Source organism: Rhinoderma darwinii, chromosome 8 (assembly GCF_050947455.1).
Source record: "Rhinoderma darwinii isolate aRhiDar2 chromosome 8, aRhiDar2.hap1, whole genome shotgun sequence".
NCBI lineage: Eukaryota > Metazoa > Chordata > Amphibia > Anura > Rhinodermatidae > Rhinoderma > Rhinoderma darwinii.
In genome coordinates, this window is record NC_134694.1 from 24542218 (window position 1) to 24557972 (window position 15755).

The 15755-nt window shown below is 34.8% G+C and overlaps 1 protein-coding gene across 2 annotated transcripts in view; it reads right to left on the minus strand.

Moving 5' to 3' along the window:
* The window catches only part of LHX2 (LIM homeobox 2), a 33476-nt gene that overhangs the window by 16231 nt on the left and 1490 nt on the right, over positions 1–15755 (minus strand). Inside the window, exons 1-3 of one of the 2 annotated variants that reach the window (XM_075835507.1) lie at positions 9770–10604; positions 7808–8010; positions 6038–6417 (exon numbers count right to left, since the gene is read on the minus strand). In XM_075835507.1, the coding sequence (XP_075691622.1) occupies positions 6038–6417; positions 7808–8010; positions 9770–9985 (799 nt within the window). In that variant the 5' untranslated portion in view covers positions 9986–10604. Of the gene's footprint in view, positions 1–6037; positions 6418–7807; positions 8011–9769; positions 10605–15755 lie in introns of those variants that run through there. The other variant, XM_075835509.1, reaches the window with a different exon arrangement.

The following is a 15755-nucleotide window of genomic DNA, read 5'->3' on the forward strand; positions in this document are numbered from 1 at the left end:
AAATAATTAAACAAAAAAAAAAAATACAAAAAAAAATAAAAGTATAACTGCATCATATTCCCCACTTACATATAAATTGCAGAACACAGAGGCGCACTATAGCATCGTTTTAGGATTATTCCTAAAACTTGATTTTTTTTTTAATAGCAATTCTGGAATTAAAAATATAATTCAGGGATAGACAAATGTCACCAGAGGACTGATGCTGAATATTGGACAATACTGCAATAAAGTAACATTCCCTTATGAACTTTCAAAAAAAAATAACATTGAACTCCATTTACATCACAAGATAAAATAAGAGTTGTGGCAATAATATGTTTCCCCAGAGAAAATGTTAATTCTATTTAACAGTGCATGCCGTAGATTATCTTAACCCCTTCCTCTCCAAAGCAAATGATCACACAGACGTGATAGTGCAGTGTACAAAAGCCATAATAGAACCAAAAATTATTATGGTTATGTCATGATATTGCACTAAAAATGTTCATTATTATTGTTAAAATTCTAAATTACTAAGTAGAAGCAAAGCTAAAAGAAATACAAAGTCAACCTCTAGAAAACATCTTTGAAAAGGCAGGACATAAAATACAAGAGGGTGACACAGCTTCATAATACATTTTCACCCTCTGGGTCTCTGGGCTCCTTAAAAAAAACGCAAGCTGACATTGAAGTGAGTTAGACAGCATTCACACTACTATTTGCCTCCATATTTTTAACAAAAACATATAGGAAAAGATGACTATCCACACTGGCATTTTTTATTTTCTTATTTTTTCTTTTAGAGACAGATGCACCAAAAATTTGGCATGGCTTTTTTTTTTTTTTTTTAATAGGTCCATTAACTGCTTAAATGTATTTCTAGCATAAGATGATGACAAACTGCACCAATAAAAAATGGAAACAAAAGATTTATTGTGAACAAAGTCCATGTAAATCCTTAAGGTCCTGGGAATAGAACAAAAAAAAATGATTGAAAAACTGATGCACACTGATATTATTTCACATCAGTTGTGGAATCAGCTGGGATCAGATGAAAAAAATAAAACCGAAAAATATCTTTCAAAAAATATTATAATAAAATAATAACAACAAAGTGCACATTTTTGGAGAGAGAGAGTGTGTGTGTGTGTGTGTGTGTGTGTGTGTGTGTGTGTGTGTGTGTGTGTGTGTGTGTGTGTGTGTGTGTGTGTGTGTGTGTGTGTGTGTGTGTGTGTGTGTGTGTGTGTGTGTGTGTGTGATTTCATAGTCTGTGTGTGTATTCATCGTTTAAAAGTTGTTCTACAATGGAAATCTTCTCCACCCACCCCCATGAACTCTGAAATTATTTAAACTGCACTTAGCCTAAACTTCCTCTAGGAGGAGTTGGAGAGCTGCAATTCACAGGCAAACAGCGTCACCAGGAGAACATTATAGCATTGGCACTTCGTTCTGCTTAAAATAACAGAAGCTCAATTGCTTCTTTCAATCCTTTTTACTAATTTACAATACATGGGAAAATAAATTTCGTTAAATATAATGTAACTTTATTTTATAAACACTATTGGGGTTCAGTGGGTTTAAACAGCAAGTATTAATTTGTTTTACAATATATTGAACGTTTCCATTAGACTATTGCTATACATATCTATTTAATACTGATTTTATTTAATACTGCTTTAATTTGAGACATGTTCTGATATTATATAGTAACGGTTCTTATTAATAATTCCTTATTTATTTATTTATTTATTTATTTATTTTTGTTCGTTTGTAGCATTTTTTTTTTTCTCGCGATCATCGTTCATTTATTTGACTGTGTTGTTGATATTTCCGTCCTGGGTGTCATAGGCTCAATTTGATAAAATAATTATAGAGTACAAGATTTCCGACCGACATAATCGTTGTGTAATTATCGATTTTCACTGGGAATAGGTAAGAAAAGCAGGTAGGAAACAGAGCCATGTTTCTATTTTGTATGCACACACATACTTATAGCTAGTTATCATGTAAATGTATTATTATATATTCTCCATAAAGATAGTGTCATTGGACTAAAGATGATAGATAGATAGATAGATAGATAGATAGATAGATAGATAGATAGATAGATAGATAGATAGATAGATAGATAGATAGATAGATAGATAGATAGATAGATAGATAGATAGAATCAGTATATCATTTCCGTATGCATTGCTGTTATGTTATTATATACTTCCTCTTAAGATACATTTCATAGAGTTCCATTAACCCTTTACATCCTGATAGAGAAAGGAATGTATTTTGATACCAAGAATGAACAATTGGTTAAATATTCTATTCTACATTATACATGGAAGCTATGAGAATAAAGTCCAGGCTTACATCTACCTCTAGAAGTGCCGTCCCATCATGGAGTCAGCACTCAGGAGCTCATTTCCTCTTACATTAAACCCTCCATTGTCTTGAAGAAAAGAGAAAACTCACAATAGTCAGAGAAAGCTAAACCCAAGACAATGCAGAGCACCCTCATAATAATCTTTCACCATACAATCCATATACTTTCATTCTTCCCTGGGAATTAAGTCCTCATGTAGGGATTCAGCCTCAGCATTCACCCCAAAGACTACTCTGCAGGGGGGAAGGGTAGAAATCTCCTTGCTCTCAATGTACCATTCCAATGTAAACAGCTTGTCAATAGTCTATAAAACAAATAACATACACAGAATAATATTGTTACGCAGTGGTCATTACTACAGTACATTATATAGTACATTACACTACTACAATGATAGGGCTAGTAGCAAGAAATGCAGAAAGATGTTCACAAGAGCATTATTACATCATTAGTTGTAGTGGTAGTACAATCTAACTACTACTACTACTACTACTACTACTTCTACTACTACTACTACTACTACTACTACTACTACTAATACTACTACTACTACTTATTATATTATTATTATTATTATTGTTCTTGTTGTTGTTGTTGTTTATATTACTAGTACTACAACTATTGTCACCACTGTTACTACCTCTACAATTACTACTACAATTATTATTCATACTACTATTACTACAACTGGTACTACTATTATTAATACTTAATAGTCTAAAACTACTTCAGCTACTAGTAATACTACTATAATACCCATTACCCATTATTACTGCATTTATTGTCTTTACTATTAATGTTGTTGCTAATATTATTATTACCATGTTGATGATTCTCATTATTACTATAATTGTTACTACTGTTTTATTCTCATTATTATGGCTTCCATATTTGTACTACTTTTATTACTATTACTTCTATAATTATTAATCACAACTACTATAATGATTAATATTTTCATTGTTTTTACTACTACTACTACTACCACCATCAATATTAATATTACTACTACAATTAGCATTGGTTCTAGTAGTGATGAGAATATTCACAGTCCCCTTTAACTGATATATCTGTATTATGTAACTAGAGATGAGGCCTGGCACTAATAATTTGTGATCACATTCCTTGCCAGGACCGAAACAACCAGCCTTGCCCAGGGACACTAGGATGCATTCATTTTATAGGGAGACTAGAAAGAATAAAAGATCCCAGTCTGTGGGGAGTGTTGGCATCAGGTAATATCTCCCACTTTTTACTTTACAGGTGCTCCTGTATGAGAACTATCCCAGGCCTTGATTTACTGACCTAGAAAAAAAAAAGCCATCAGCCTCCTATGCTAAAAGTTGAGGGAGAATTCCGATCACATAGAGAGAGGGATAGAGGCTTTTTGAAGTCCTAGTTCCCTTCTGAGCTATTTTCTGCTTGTCAAGATCCATCTACATCCAAATTGCCCCAGCTAAATCTTCTGGACCCTGCACAGTTATTGGGGCACAATGGAATCTCTTTACCCCTTAACAAAGCACACAGGGACTAAACAAGATTAATACAGATAGTGCAAATGGTTAAACGTTAACCCCTTTGTTGTCAAATGGACCAGAAATACTTATCTAAAAAGTCTCTGACAGAAGCAGATTTCCGCCTGAGAAGTGACATTATTAATTACATTGGCATGAGTTTGGGGGAGACAATGCTGGGTTATTATTACTTCACACAAAATTAATATTCATCCATTATCTTTATGTATGATATATATATATATATATATATATATATATATATATATATATATATATGTTATATCCATGTATCTATAGATAGGTTATGTATTATCTACCAACGTAAATATTTACTCATCACACATTGTTCTATCAATCCATCAATCTATCTATATATCTAATCCATTTGTCCTCTTTATCTATATCATATCTATCTTTATATATATTTTATTTACATATACATGTACATATATATATATATATATATATATATATATATACTTTCTGTCTATCTCTATTATCTGTCTTATTATATATATATCCTATCACTATATTATGTGTATTTGTCTATTTGTATTTTCTATTCACTCATTTATTTATTCATTTATCTATCGCTCTCAGATTATACAGATACACACATATTCTGTATATCTTTAGATTATTTTTCTCTATATTCTCTCATGATCTATAAAAAAAAATTGCCTTTTTAAACAAAATCTTATTCTAATTATTATGCCAAAAACAAGAATACTATCATCGGTACATAGACACCTCATCAACAAAAGTTATCTGTCAAGTTCAGTAGTTGCACATCTTGTACAGAACGGTCTTCAAAAGAACAAATCCAAATCACTTTTAGTGACCCTAAACAACAGTGAATCATAAATCACTAAATGTTCGGTATATTTTCCTACTTCATAATCAGTCGAGATCCCTATGACTTCAATATTCCCCCGATATAATGCTGCCGATATCGATCTATTCTATTCAAATCAAACTTGCAAAACTGTAAAGTTATATTTCTCGTGCGATTATAAAGAACCAGCCGACACTTTATTAACAATGGTTACAAATAATAAGTATAATAGGCCTGAATTTGTATTCATTCTTCCAATGTCAACATCAACGTCTGTGATATTTTTTTAAGCTACAATAGTAACATTTCCCTCTTTTGTGTATCGACCTCCTCTCCCCAATGAAGATACTTCTAATTTTACACACACACACATATATATATATATATATATATATATATATATATATATATATATATATATATATATATATATATATAATGAGCTCTGTCCGTATGCAATAACATAGTATTAATAATCTTACATGACTCATGTGCTGCTGGGTATGATTTTAGAGGGGAAATTGGTCTGCTCTTTATGAGGTGATGTATAAAGCAGGGACCAGAATTGTGTTACTGGGTGTAATTATTAACACAAATACAGTCAGGAAAGCCGCAATCACAGCCTATTTCTGTTATTTATTGAGCGCTTCTGTGCAGACTGGAACCTGATGCAGGAGCTGCACTGCCACTCACATCTGATTACCCAGCACTCCACTCAGGCCTGGCACCTGCAACACGTGCTTAATCCCCTGTACTAGCAAGCACAAAGCACACCCCTTTCAGCACTGCTAGGGTTAAAGTATATCTGTAGATAGATAGATAGATAGATAGATAGATAGATAGATAGATAGATAGATAGATAGATAGATAGATAGATAGATAGATAGATAGATAGATAGATAGATAGATAGATAGATAGATAGATAGTCATGTGCAACCCATACTCTGCACACTCCACCTACATCCTTATATGTAATTTGGTTGTATAATTAATTAGAGACAGACATGGAGAGGGACTCTGTATATTTTACAGTCCCATTATAGTTCGGATCCATTGAGGCAGTGCAGCTAGTCTTTCCTGATCAGATGACCTCCTCAAGAAGCCTCTTCCTCTCTACCTTATTTACATTCACTGCATTTCTACCTGAAGTGAAGAAATGCTAAGATCCTGGCTCCTGCAATTACCAGCTTGACAGCACTCGATGCAAATAATTATCCCCAGCCAGACTATTATTATCAGTTGAGATTTAATAAATGGAAGCTGTTTTGTGTAATCAGGAGGAAAACACAGCATTAGGAATAAATGAGAGTGCTGCTGCTGCTTACCTGCATTGTAGGCTGCTAGGTCTGCACCAGGCCCTGGGCTCTTCCTCTTCCTAGGCCTGCCCTTCTGCACAGTTCCCACACCATTGTAATAAGGCAGCCCCAAGGAGGTAGCCCCAGACCCCAGTCCTGAACCCTTCCCTGATGTCACATCCGAGTGATTGAAATGGACTTGATACTCTCCCTGGATTAAAGTCTCAAAGTGGAGCCTGCAGTAGACCAGATTGTCCTTCATCCCAAAATGGTCCCCAGTGGTCAACATTTTGTTGCAAGTGTTGCAGGTAAAGCAGTTAAGGTGGTAGACTAAGTCCCTGGCTCTCATGACCATCTCAGAGGCTGAGATCCCCAAGTGACATCTGGCACATCTCTGGACAGAAAACCTCCTGCAAATACAGAGCAAGGGCACCGTTATAGCCAATTAAATTAGGACAGTACAACTTTCACTGGACTTAAAGGGACAATGTACAAAACGTTTGGAAAATCTGGTAATGTCATTCATTCATATGTCAGTGTGAATGGAGGTAGGGCTATATATATATGTGACATGAAGTAGTGATCATTGTTTGGACTTACTTTTCACAGTCTCAAAAGGCTGCTTACGTAGCCAATGTAAACATAATATACATTAGGATGTATGTCCCTTTAAGAAGCACATTGGCTTCTACCCACCACCAGCACTGTATGTGACGTGTAGTTCCAAAATAATAGAGAATTATAGGATATCTAATTTCGGCAAATTATTGAGACCTGGAAAGACTTCTCGATAAAAAATAGTTGTTAATTATTCATACTTAATATGTAAAATTTTTATTTACTAGACCTAATGCCAATAATACCCAATGTAACAATGGTTTCACTGGAATTTACTTAACTTGGAAAATTAAGGTGGTCCCGCAAGTTGAGATATAAGGAGATGTCGGTCATAGCAAATTTTCTTGCTCCGGAGTAACAAAGTATCTCGGAAGGTCAAAATAAATAATTTTTTTTCCTTCACACCCCTGTTTAGTTATGAAAAAAAAAATGCATGGTGACCACCAGTCCTCCAGTGTAAGGACCCTAACAAACATCTCCTTATATCTCATCATCCAGAAATCATAGACCCCTGTTAGTGAGGCACGGTGGATGGATATTATTTAGAATTAACTACAGTCAAAATTATTTAAATACATCGTACAAAAATAATAAAATAAAACAAATAATATAAAATAATAATTAAGATGTTGTTCTAATTAACCATTTACATTCTTATTGTCCCCACTCAGAATAATATATATACTATAGTAAAACAGCGTTATAAGAAATCAGAGGATTCTGTTTTATTGTAGAAATATTATTTTAGTGGTTTATGGTCGTGGTAGTAGTATTATTGTAGGAGAAAGTGATATAATCACAACCTGGTGTGGGTTTGGGTTTTTACAAGTTGAACAGTTGTTGTTTTTAATATTGTATAGAGCGATGGTTAGTATTAATAAAACTTATGAGAAATAAATGTGGCCTAGGATGTGTGGAATGAAAACATTTATTCCATTTATATAATTAATCATTATTATTACTACAATTAATTGTGTACATATGCACATGTAGCAGAGCTAGTATATATATATATATATATATATATATATATATATATATATATATATATATATACAAGCCAAGCTCTGCTACGTGTGCACGATTAATGCAAATACAGAGCAATCTATATATCTTAGTTGGAAGCAAATAGTTGATGGATAATTCATATGAACCCGTTGGCATTGAGGGTGGCACTCATACCTGTAATAGTCCTCTTTGCAGTAGATGCTGCCATCTTTACTGAAGCAGGTGAGCTCAGACTCCAGGTTTAATTTACATTCACAACACTTCAAGCAACGCATGTGCCATTGTTTGTCCACTGCCAGGAGGTAATACCTGTCCGAGATTTTCCCTCCACAGCCGGCACACAGAGCAGCCCTGTCACTGCTAATGGAGGGCATCGTCTGGGGGGTAAATATGAAGACATTAATATCCTACTTCCTCCGAGAGTTTAGAATCAAATTATACTGTCAAATTCTTCATGGGATATTATCAGTACAGAACCCGCACCTTCTTAACAGCTCGTGATCACAAAACAAGTAAAAATTATATAATTGTATCAGCATGCACCCCAATCCTTTACATTAGCACAACAGCTAGTATATAATCACCCTGCGCCTTTATATAAACCTATACACAATATAAGCAGTATAACAATAAGAAATAATATTGTTAATAAAAAATAAAAAAAAAACAGGCAAACTGGGCACTGCAGAGAAGCTGAATGGTTAAAAAAAATAAAAATATATATCCTACATTGTGCCTAGCCTTGCCTGTTAATGGCAAATTATACATAAAAAGATGTGCATTTTTTTAAAATATTTTTTTGACGGTGTGGGTACTTTTATTATATAAAGAGTTATGTTTAAATCCATTTTTAAACAATATTACAATAATAAGGCCATATTGTCTTGCTATTATTTGACATTTATTAATCCATATTCATTAACTGTGCACATGTAGATGACACTGAAAATAGTCACTTGTGTACACTGGAAATATCGGCTGATAGGAAATACCGATCACTGGACTGGACTCACTACTAATAATTTTATAACAATTTCCTGGAAAGTCACAGCATTGGGCATATAAACTCTGTATACATATTTATTTTTTTTGTTAAAAAAATTAAGTATAAAAAAAGTCTTCTACAGGGCAGAGGAATTTTTTTTAGATTACTTATCTTTTTTACTTAAATAATTGTCTGTAAATAGAGACTTTTAATACAAACAATAATTTATATCGATAGATAGAAAGATGATAGATAGATAGATAGATAGATAGATAGATAGATAGACAGACACATATAGTTTGTATAATATATATATATATATATATATATATATATATATATATATATATATTCTAGATATACATATTATGTATCATTATTATTTATATATATATAGATACCATATATTTTTATATATATATATATATATATATATATATATATATATATACCATATATATATTTATATATATATATGGTAGATTTATACATTATTTGTGGACTATACGTATTATTTATATTATTTTATGCTTTTACATTTTTTGTTTTGGATAAAAATTCCTAGCTTGGGTGTTTACTATATATTATATCGCTGAACATAGACACTAATAACGGTTATGAATACAGATTAAATTCCCGGATCCAATATTTTTTTTTAATTTGCACTGAGATATATCCTATAAAATACTGAACAAAATAATAATCATAAAACAAAAATTATAATTTTACCGTTCAGAATTCATCCATAATAATATCTTTCTATATTTTTTTATATAAAGGTTAATTGAGCTATCTTTCTTTTAAATCTTTATGTAGTTTCGATAATACGGGGTTTATAGATCTATCATGAGTTGTTATATTAGATATATTTACATGTGTATTATGTTTTTGGATGCAGTATATTATGACAACATTAACATGCTGAGCTGATTCTGGAATCATTCACATATATTAGTAAATTCTACATAGAGATTGCTGCTCTCCTCCTATTTGACATTATTGCTGCATATTCTATTAGTAGTAGTAGTATTACAAGAAGTAGTAGCAGTTTTTACTATTGTTTGTTTATCTTTGATTTGATACGATTGTATCCTGCAGCTGCAGCCCTGGGCCTCCCTCCACCCCAGACTTGAACCCCGGCCGCTGCCTACCGTTTCAGTCTCCCCTCTGTCTATGGCAGAGCTGATGGCTGAGGCTTCCGTTTTGGTTCTTCTGTCCATCTCGTCGATGACCCCATGCATCTCCCCCCCTGTCAGACTGTGGAAAAGCATCTCTGGAGCGTGGAAAGAATAGGTGTGGTGGGAATCTTTACAGATGCTGTGGTAGCTGCAACCTACTTCCATAAACTGCAGTTCTAAGCCATGCATTGACTGTCCACCCTGTGGAGCAGACTGGTCCCTGGAACAGTTCCTTGTCGATTAAACCAAAAACTCACAGGTGTTAAAAGTCAATGTCCCAAGAAGGCGTCCTGAAGAATGTCATGTGATGATCCCGGGAACTAGAGGGCTAACCTTGAGGACATTGCTGCTGCTGCTGCTGCTGCTGCTGCTCCTGCTGCTGCTGGTGATGATCCTCAGGTGGCCCCTGGAGTTGCAGGACTTCTCAGTGTGGTCACTGTCCTATAGCTTTAAATACTATGAAGATCAGATGAAAAAGATGCAATTAGAAATCTAGGCCTTTCCTAGTGCAGAAGGGACAGGATCCAGCCATCATCTGCAACATCTTTGTCTCAGTCCTCCAACAAGGAGAAGAAGTTTGTGCACCGGAGAAATAGAAATTCTTATTTATTGATCACAACTAAATTCCCCAAATCAACTTGAGAGTGGTGTGTGGGTCCTGTAGATCTTCCTGCAGGCTGGACTGAGTATGAGTAATGGGGGAGGAGGGTCTTCTGCATGGACTTGGTGTAATCCCTTAAAGTGAGAAGCTCTCTTCTTTATTTCTGTTCTGAGTACTGAGCTCTGCACCTTTTCTACAGGGCCTGTGGCGTCATCACAGGCCTCTTCCCCATTGGCTGCTGCCTGCCACTGGCTGCTTATTATAGATAGCACTGTGTGTATTGGGTGGGGGGCACAGCAGTTTGCATGCAGCAGAGGGTCTGTTCTGCTCTCTCTCATAATATGCCACCCTGTACCCTAATGTTAGAGGTGACATGGGCGCTGTCTCTTCTTTCAGCTTCTCTTTCATTAAATCATCCATTCTTTCCCATAGCAAGTACTACAAGGGCATTTAAACAGGATGCACCAATTTTTGCAAGAAACTTTACCTTATAATAATATATTTTTTATAGAAAGAGAGAGAGAGAGAGAGAGAGAGAGAGAGAGAGAGAGGGGCGGTAATATCTATTTTATTATTATTATTATTATTATTATTATTATTATTATTACTACTACTACGGTTATTACACAATATACATTTTAGTGTAATAGATTGGATAACATGCACTTTGGGAAAGGTAATTTATAGAAAACAGTCATAAACCCAGCCTTATACTACATTCAATAATGCTTAAAAAAAGACCTCCTTGTCATGTCTCATAAAGTGTCAATGTCTTTCACATTCACAATCAATGAGAATACATGAGGTCTCTCTTCTAATACAAAAGCATTTTGGAAATGTGGATGGAATTTAAAAATCCAAGAGAAAAAGAACGGGAGGAGGGGGGGATGAGAGAAAAGTTTAACTCATTCAATACCGGAGGCTCCTTGCAGAATACATGTAATTGTAGGCAGCACTCCAGCAGCACGAGGGTTAACGAAGATCAATTAGAAAAAGAGTTGTTGATTGGAAAGCCAAACATTTAGTGTAACAAATTCGGCAGTTCAGTCTTAAAATCCATCAGAGACATAGAACAGGGTGTATACTGTATATATATCCTCCCCATCCACCCGATGTATGAAATATTTAGTTATACATGAAATAGATCCAATGATACAACAGAGCTGCTAACGATCCACTGACATACTGCATCAGAACAAGTGGACATGAAATACTGCAATTCCCCGCTATCAATCTGAAAATGTATAGATAGATAGATAGATAGATAGATAGATAGATAGATAGATAGATAGATAGATAGATAGATAGATAGATAGATAGATAGATAGATAGATAGATAGATAGATAATACCCCCCAATAAAAAGTTTGATGTACTTTGCACTTTACTGTGTGTGTGTGTGTGTGTGTGTGTGTGTGTGTGTGTGTGTGTGTGTGTGTGTGTGTGTGTGTGTGTGTGTGTGTGTGTGTGTGTGTGTGTGTGTGTTTAACCCTTTAACTACCGGCAACATAAACCTAGTCTCTATATATTTATTTATATTTTATTTATTTGTATATGTGTATGTGAATAGTGGGTAAAGGAGTGCTAGCGTATTATCCTGTGGAGATTTCCTTATAAACACAAGGACCTTTCAGAATTTGTAAGTAGCTGCCTAATCTGGCGCCTGTGGGATCTGCTCAGACCAACCCAATGCAGAGGAGTCTCCTGTACCAGAGCAGCAAAGACTATTTGTTCTGGCGTCTTTATGATTTTGCTTAAAAGGAAATAAATGTTTAACCCCTTTTTGTTCAGGTAGAATTATAGTAAACAGAATAATTGGGGTAAACTACATTTTGTGACCATCATGTACATCCTCTATATATGATATCAGTACATTCAATATAAGGATAGAAGTTCAAAATAGATATACAATAAGCAACCTACAGAAAGGAGTATGGGAAATATTTTATATGATAATGATATTAAATTATATGTAAAATCAGAATACAACCCTTAGAGCAAAAATAAATGGAATGGGGCAATGTCCAGATATATAGGGCAGTGGCAAGCAACAAACATGAATTTCCAGCAATTATTCTATTATTCTAAGATTTTGTATTTTAACTTTATATTGTCAATGTCTTATCTCAGTCTGAGTCTCTATACCCTGTATGAATGGAAGCCCCTGTTTCTAGAGCTACATTAATATTTCTTAGAAGCAGCTTTTCTGGGTCTTGTGATAGTCCCACAACCTATTCTGCAATAAGATGACAGGTGAACAAACCACAATATCTGAGACTTCCCAGCCAACTCCTGTGTGTAGTAACCAGCTATAGTATACCATCTGCCAGATACTAGGACTCCAGAGCCTATACCAGCTCCCAGCCCAGCTAGTGTGACTAAAGCCCAACAAAGGGACCTTGCACAAGGCACAAGGCTGAGAACCTGGTGTACAATCCATATTACCAGCTAAACCCTGTATGTGTCATGATAATAGGATAATCTCTGCTGGGGTTGGCTGGACCTAGGATGGCACAGGTAAGGAAGGGGTTAAAAAGAGGAATCAGTGGGAAGTAGTGAGGAGGAGGATGTGATTGATCTGTCATATGTTTCCCAAGTCTCATACGGTCATTAAGACTTAATATATAGCAGAGCATACAATAAAGCAGGAATTAAAACATAGTTGTAGCTGGAGGCTGCCTGCACATTGTCTGCTGTGGTGTTATGTCTTCATAGATCAGTCAGTGACACTGGGTAATTAATCATTTTACTCACATGGAAATGGGGCCTAATCCATTCATTGCCTGCACTGGTGTAATAAGCAGCAGATCACTCTTCCTCTCTACATCCAGGAGGGAGACAATGATGTATATAGAGCTGATGGGATGTGGGGTAAGGACCTCATGCTTTGTGTTCATGATAACTGCATTGTTTATGCTCTGTGGATGTGTTCTTCACTTTCCGGGCACTGATGTGCTGCTAACACATGAGGCACTTTGCTTTTTTGACAGCAAGATCAGATCTACAGTTCTCGTTGTCCCTGGAGGATACCTGTACAATTCTTTTATAGATAGAATTCTTCATTCATATCACACTCAAAACTAGACTGTGCAGGCCATAAATAGACACAAATAATATAGCATACATGATATTAACTACCTTTAGAGAGGAAGGGACCTCCGGTGGGTTTATCACCAGTAAACCAGTTGTGGGATGCAAGCAGGTAGCTATTTTTTACTGGAAAGTGATATGTTAAATGTGTTTGATCAAAGAACTTGAAGCAGTAGGAATGGGATGAGATAACATGTTCTGATCATTTCATGAATAGATTAGATAGATAGATAGATAGATAGATAGATAGATAGATAGATAGATAGATAGATAGATAGATAGATAGATAGATAGATAGATAGATAGATAGAATACATATGTAGCACAGCTGAGTCTATCACTGAAGTCCATCTGAGTTTGCTACTTATTACAACTTATAGTGACTCATAATATATTATATTACTTTACATAGGACATACAGTATCTCAGTAAGTTATCATCAATGTGAATAAAATAGTTTAATGACCATGTCAGCTACATGGGGTCAACATATAAATTACAAATCGGCGATATATAGTCTGTAATATATATATATATATATATATATATATATATATATATATATATATATGTGTGTATATATGTGTGTGTGTGTGTGTGTGTGTGTGTGTGTGTGCGTGTGCGTGTATAGATATATATATATATATATAGTTAAAGTAATATTCAAAACGTCATTTTAGTTAAGAGAGCTATGCTACATACTAGTAATAAAGGATTAAGTACAGATGTAGCAGAGTTAAGTTTGCTTATTGTGATATCACAATCTATTGTTTTGAACCTAATGCACTTACATCAGCAAAATACTGGAAAACTGATAATAAAGTCACACACATGGACAAAAAATAATCAATTAAAATAGTGTCTGTGTGTGTGTGTGTGTGTGTGTGTGTGTGTGTGTGTGTGTGTGTGTGTGTTTGTTTGTTACTGGGTCCACTGCATGAGAGGTGACTACATCCTTCTATGCAGAGAACGAGCTCTATCTATCCCCATCACAGTATCACTGTATAATCCGACATGGAGATCTCCCACAATTGATGGAGAGCAGTTTGGGTTTTATAGCTGTATTTAGGGGGGAGGGGGTCCTGCTGCTGGAAATCTGTCTACAGTTGATTTTCTTAAGAGAAGTGTTGCTGAAAACCTTAAAACATCCGCATTCTTTATTACAACAGTATCCAATTACTGTGGAGCCAAAGCAAGAGCTACAAGTAGCCAGGGAAATGGGGGGTTAATTGCTAAAGCCCCACTTAACACATTTCATTCCTATCCTCCCCCCTCCCCTCCATCTTAGGTGTCCCACAAAATATCCTGCACACAGCAGCAAGGAAACCTCTATAGAAGGAACAGGGGACTTTAGGTTGCAAATCACATTGACAATGGGAATTGATGAACTCACATTCCATCCATATCACAACAGTCTGCATGTCCTGTGTAATATTATCATTAGTAGAACAATAGGTTATGTTATAAAATACAATGTGTAATGTGCTGCTGTATGTAAACTAGTGCAATAAATACACTGATCCCTCTACTCCTGTCTGACGATCGCTCAAGTCATCACATGATCTACTGCAAGGGAACAAGTCTGCAGTGTTAAATACACGATACTTTTTTTTTGTCAAGCAGAAAAATAATATATCCATAGATTTCATTATCTATCTATCTATTATTAGCCATTTTCTATTCACATATTAAATCTATATTTCTATCTACAAATATAACATTCTATTAAATTGTAACCGTAACTCTGTATATCTCACTATCTATCTATCTATTTATCTAATTCTAAATCAGAACATGTTATCTCATCCCATTCCTACTGGTTCAAGTTCTTTGATCAAATACATTTAACATATCACTTTCCAGTAAAAAAAATAGTTACCTGCTTGCATCCCACAACTGGTAGACTGGTGATAAATCCACCGGAGGTTCCTTCCTCTCTAAAGGTAGTTAATATCATGAATGCTATATTATTTGTGGATAGATAGATAGATAGATAGATAGATAGATAGATAGATAGATAGATAGATAGATAGATAGATAGATAGATAGATAGATAGATAGATAGATAGATAGATAGATTCACATTAATTAAGTGCTGGGTTAGGCACTTTACACCGAGGCAAATTTCATCCCAAGCTACTCAGTGATTGCCCCACTTTGTATTTAGCTAGGGAACTTTGTATCATGTTGAACAGAATTGTGACACATATAGAGATGTATGACTAAAGATAGATAGATAGATAGATAGATAGATAGATAGATAGATAGA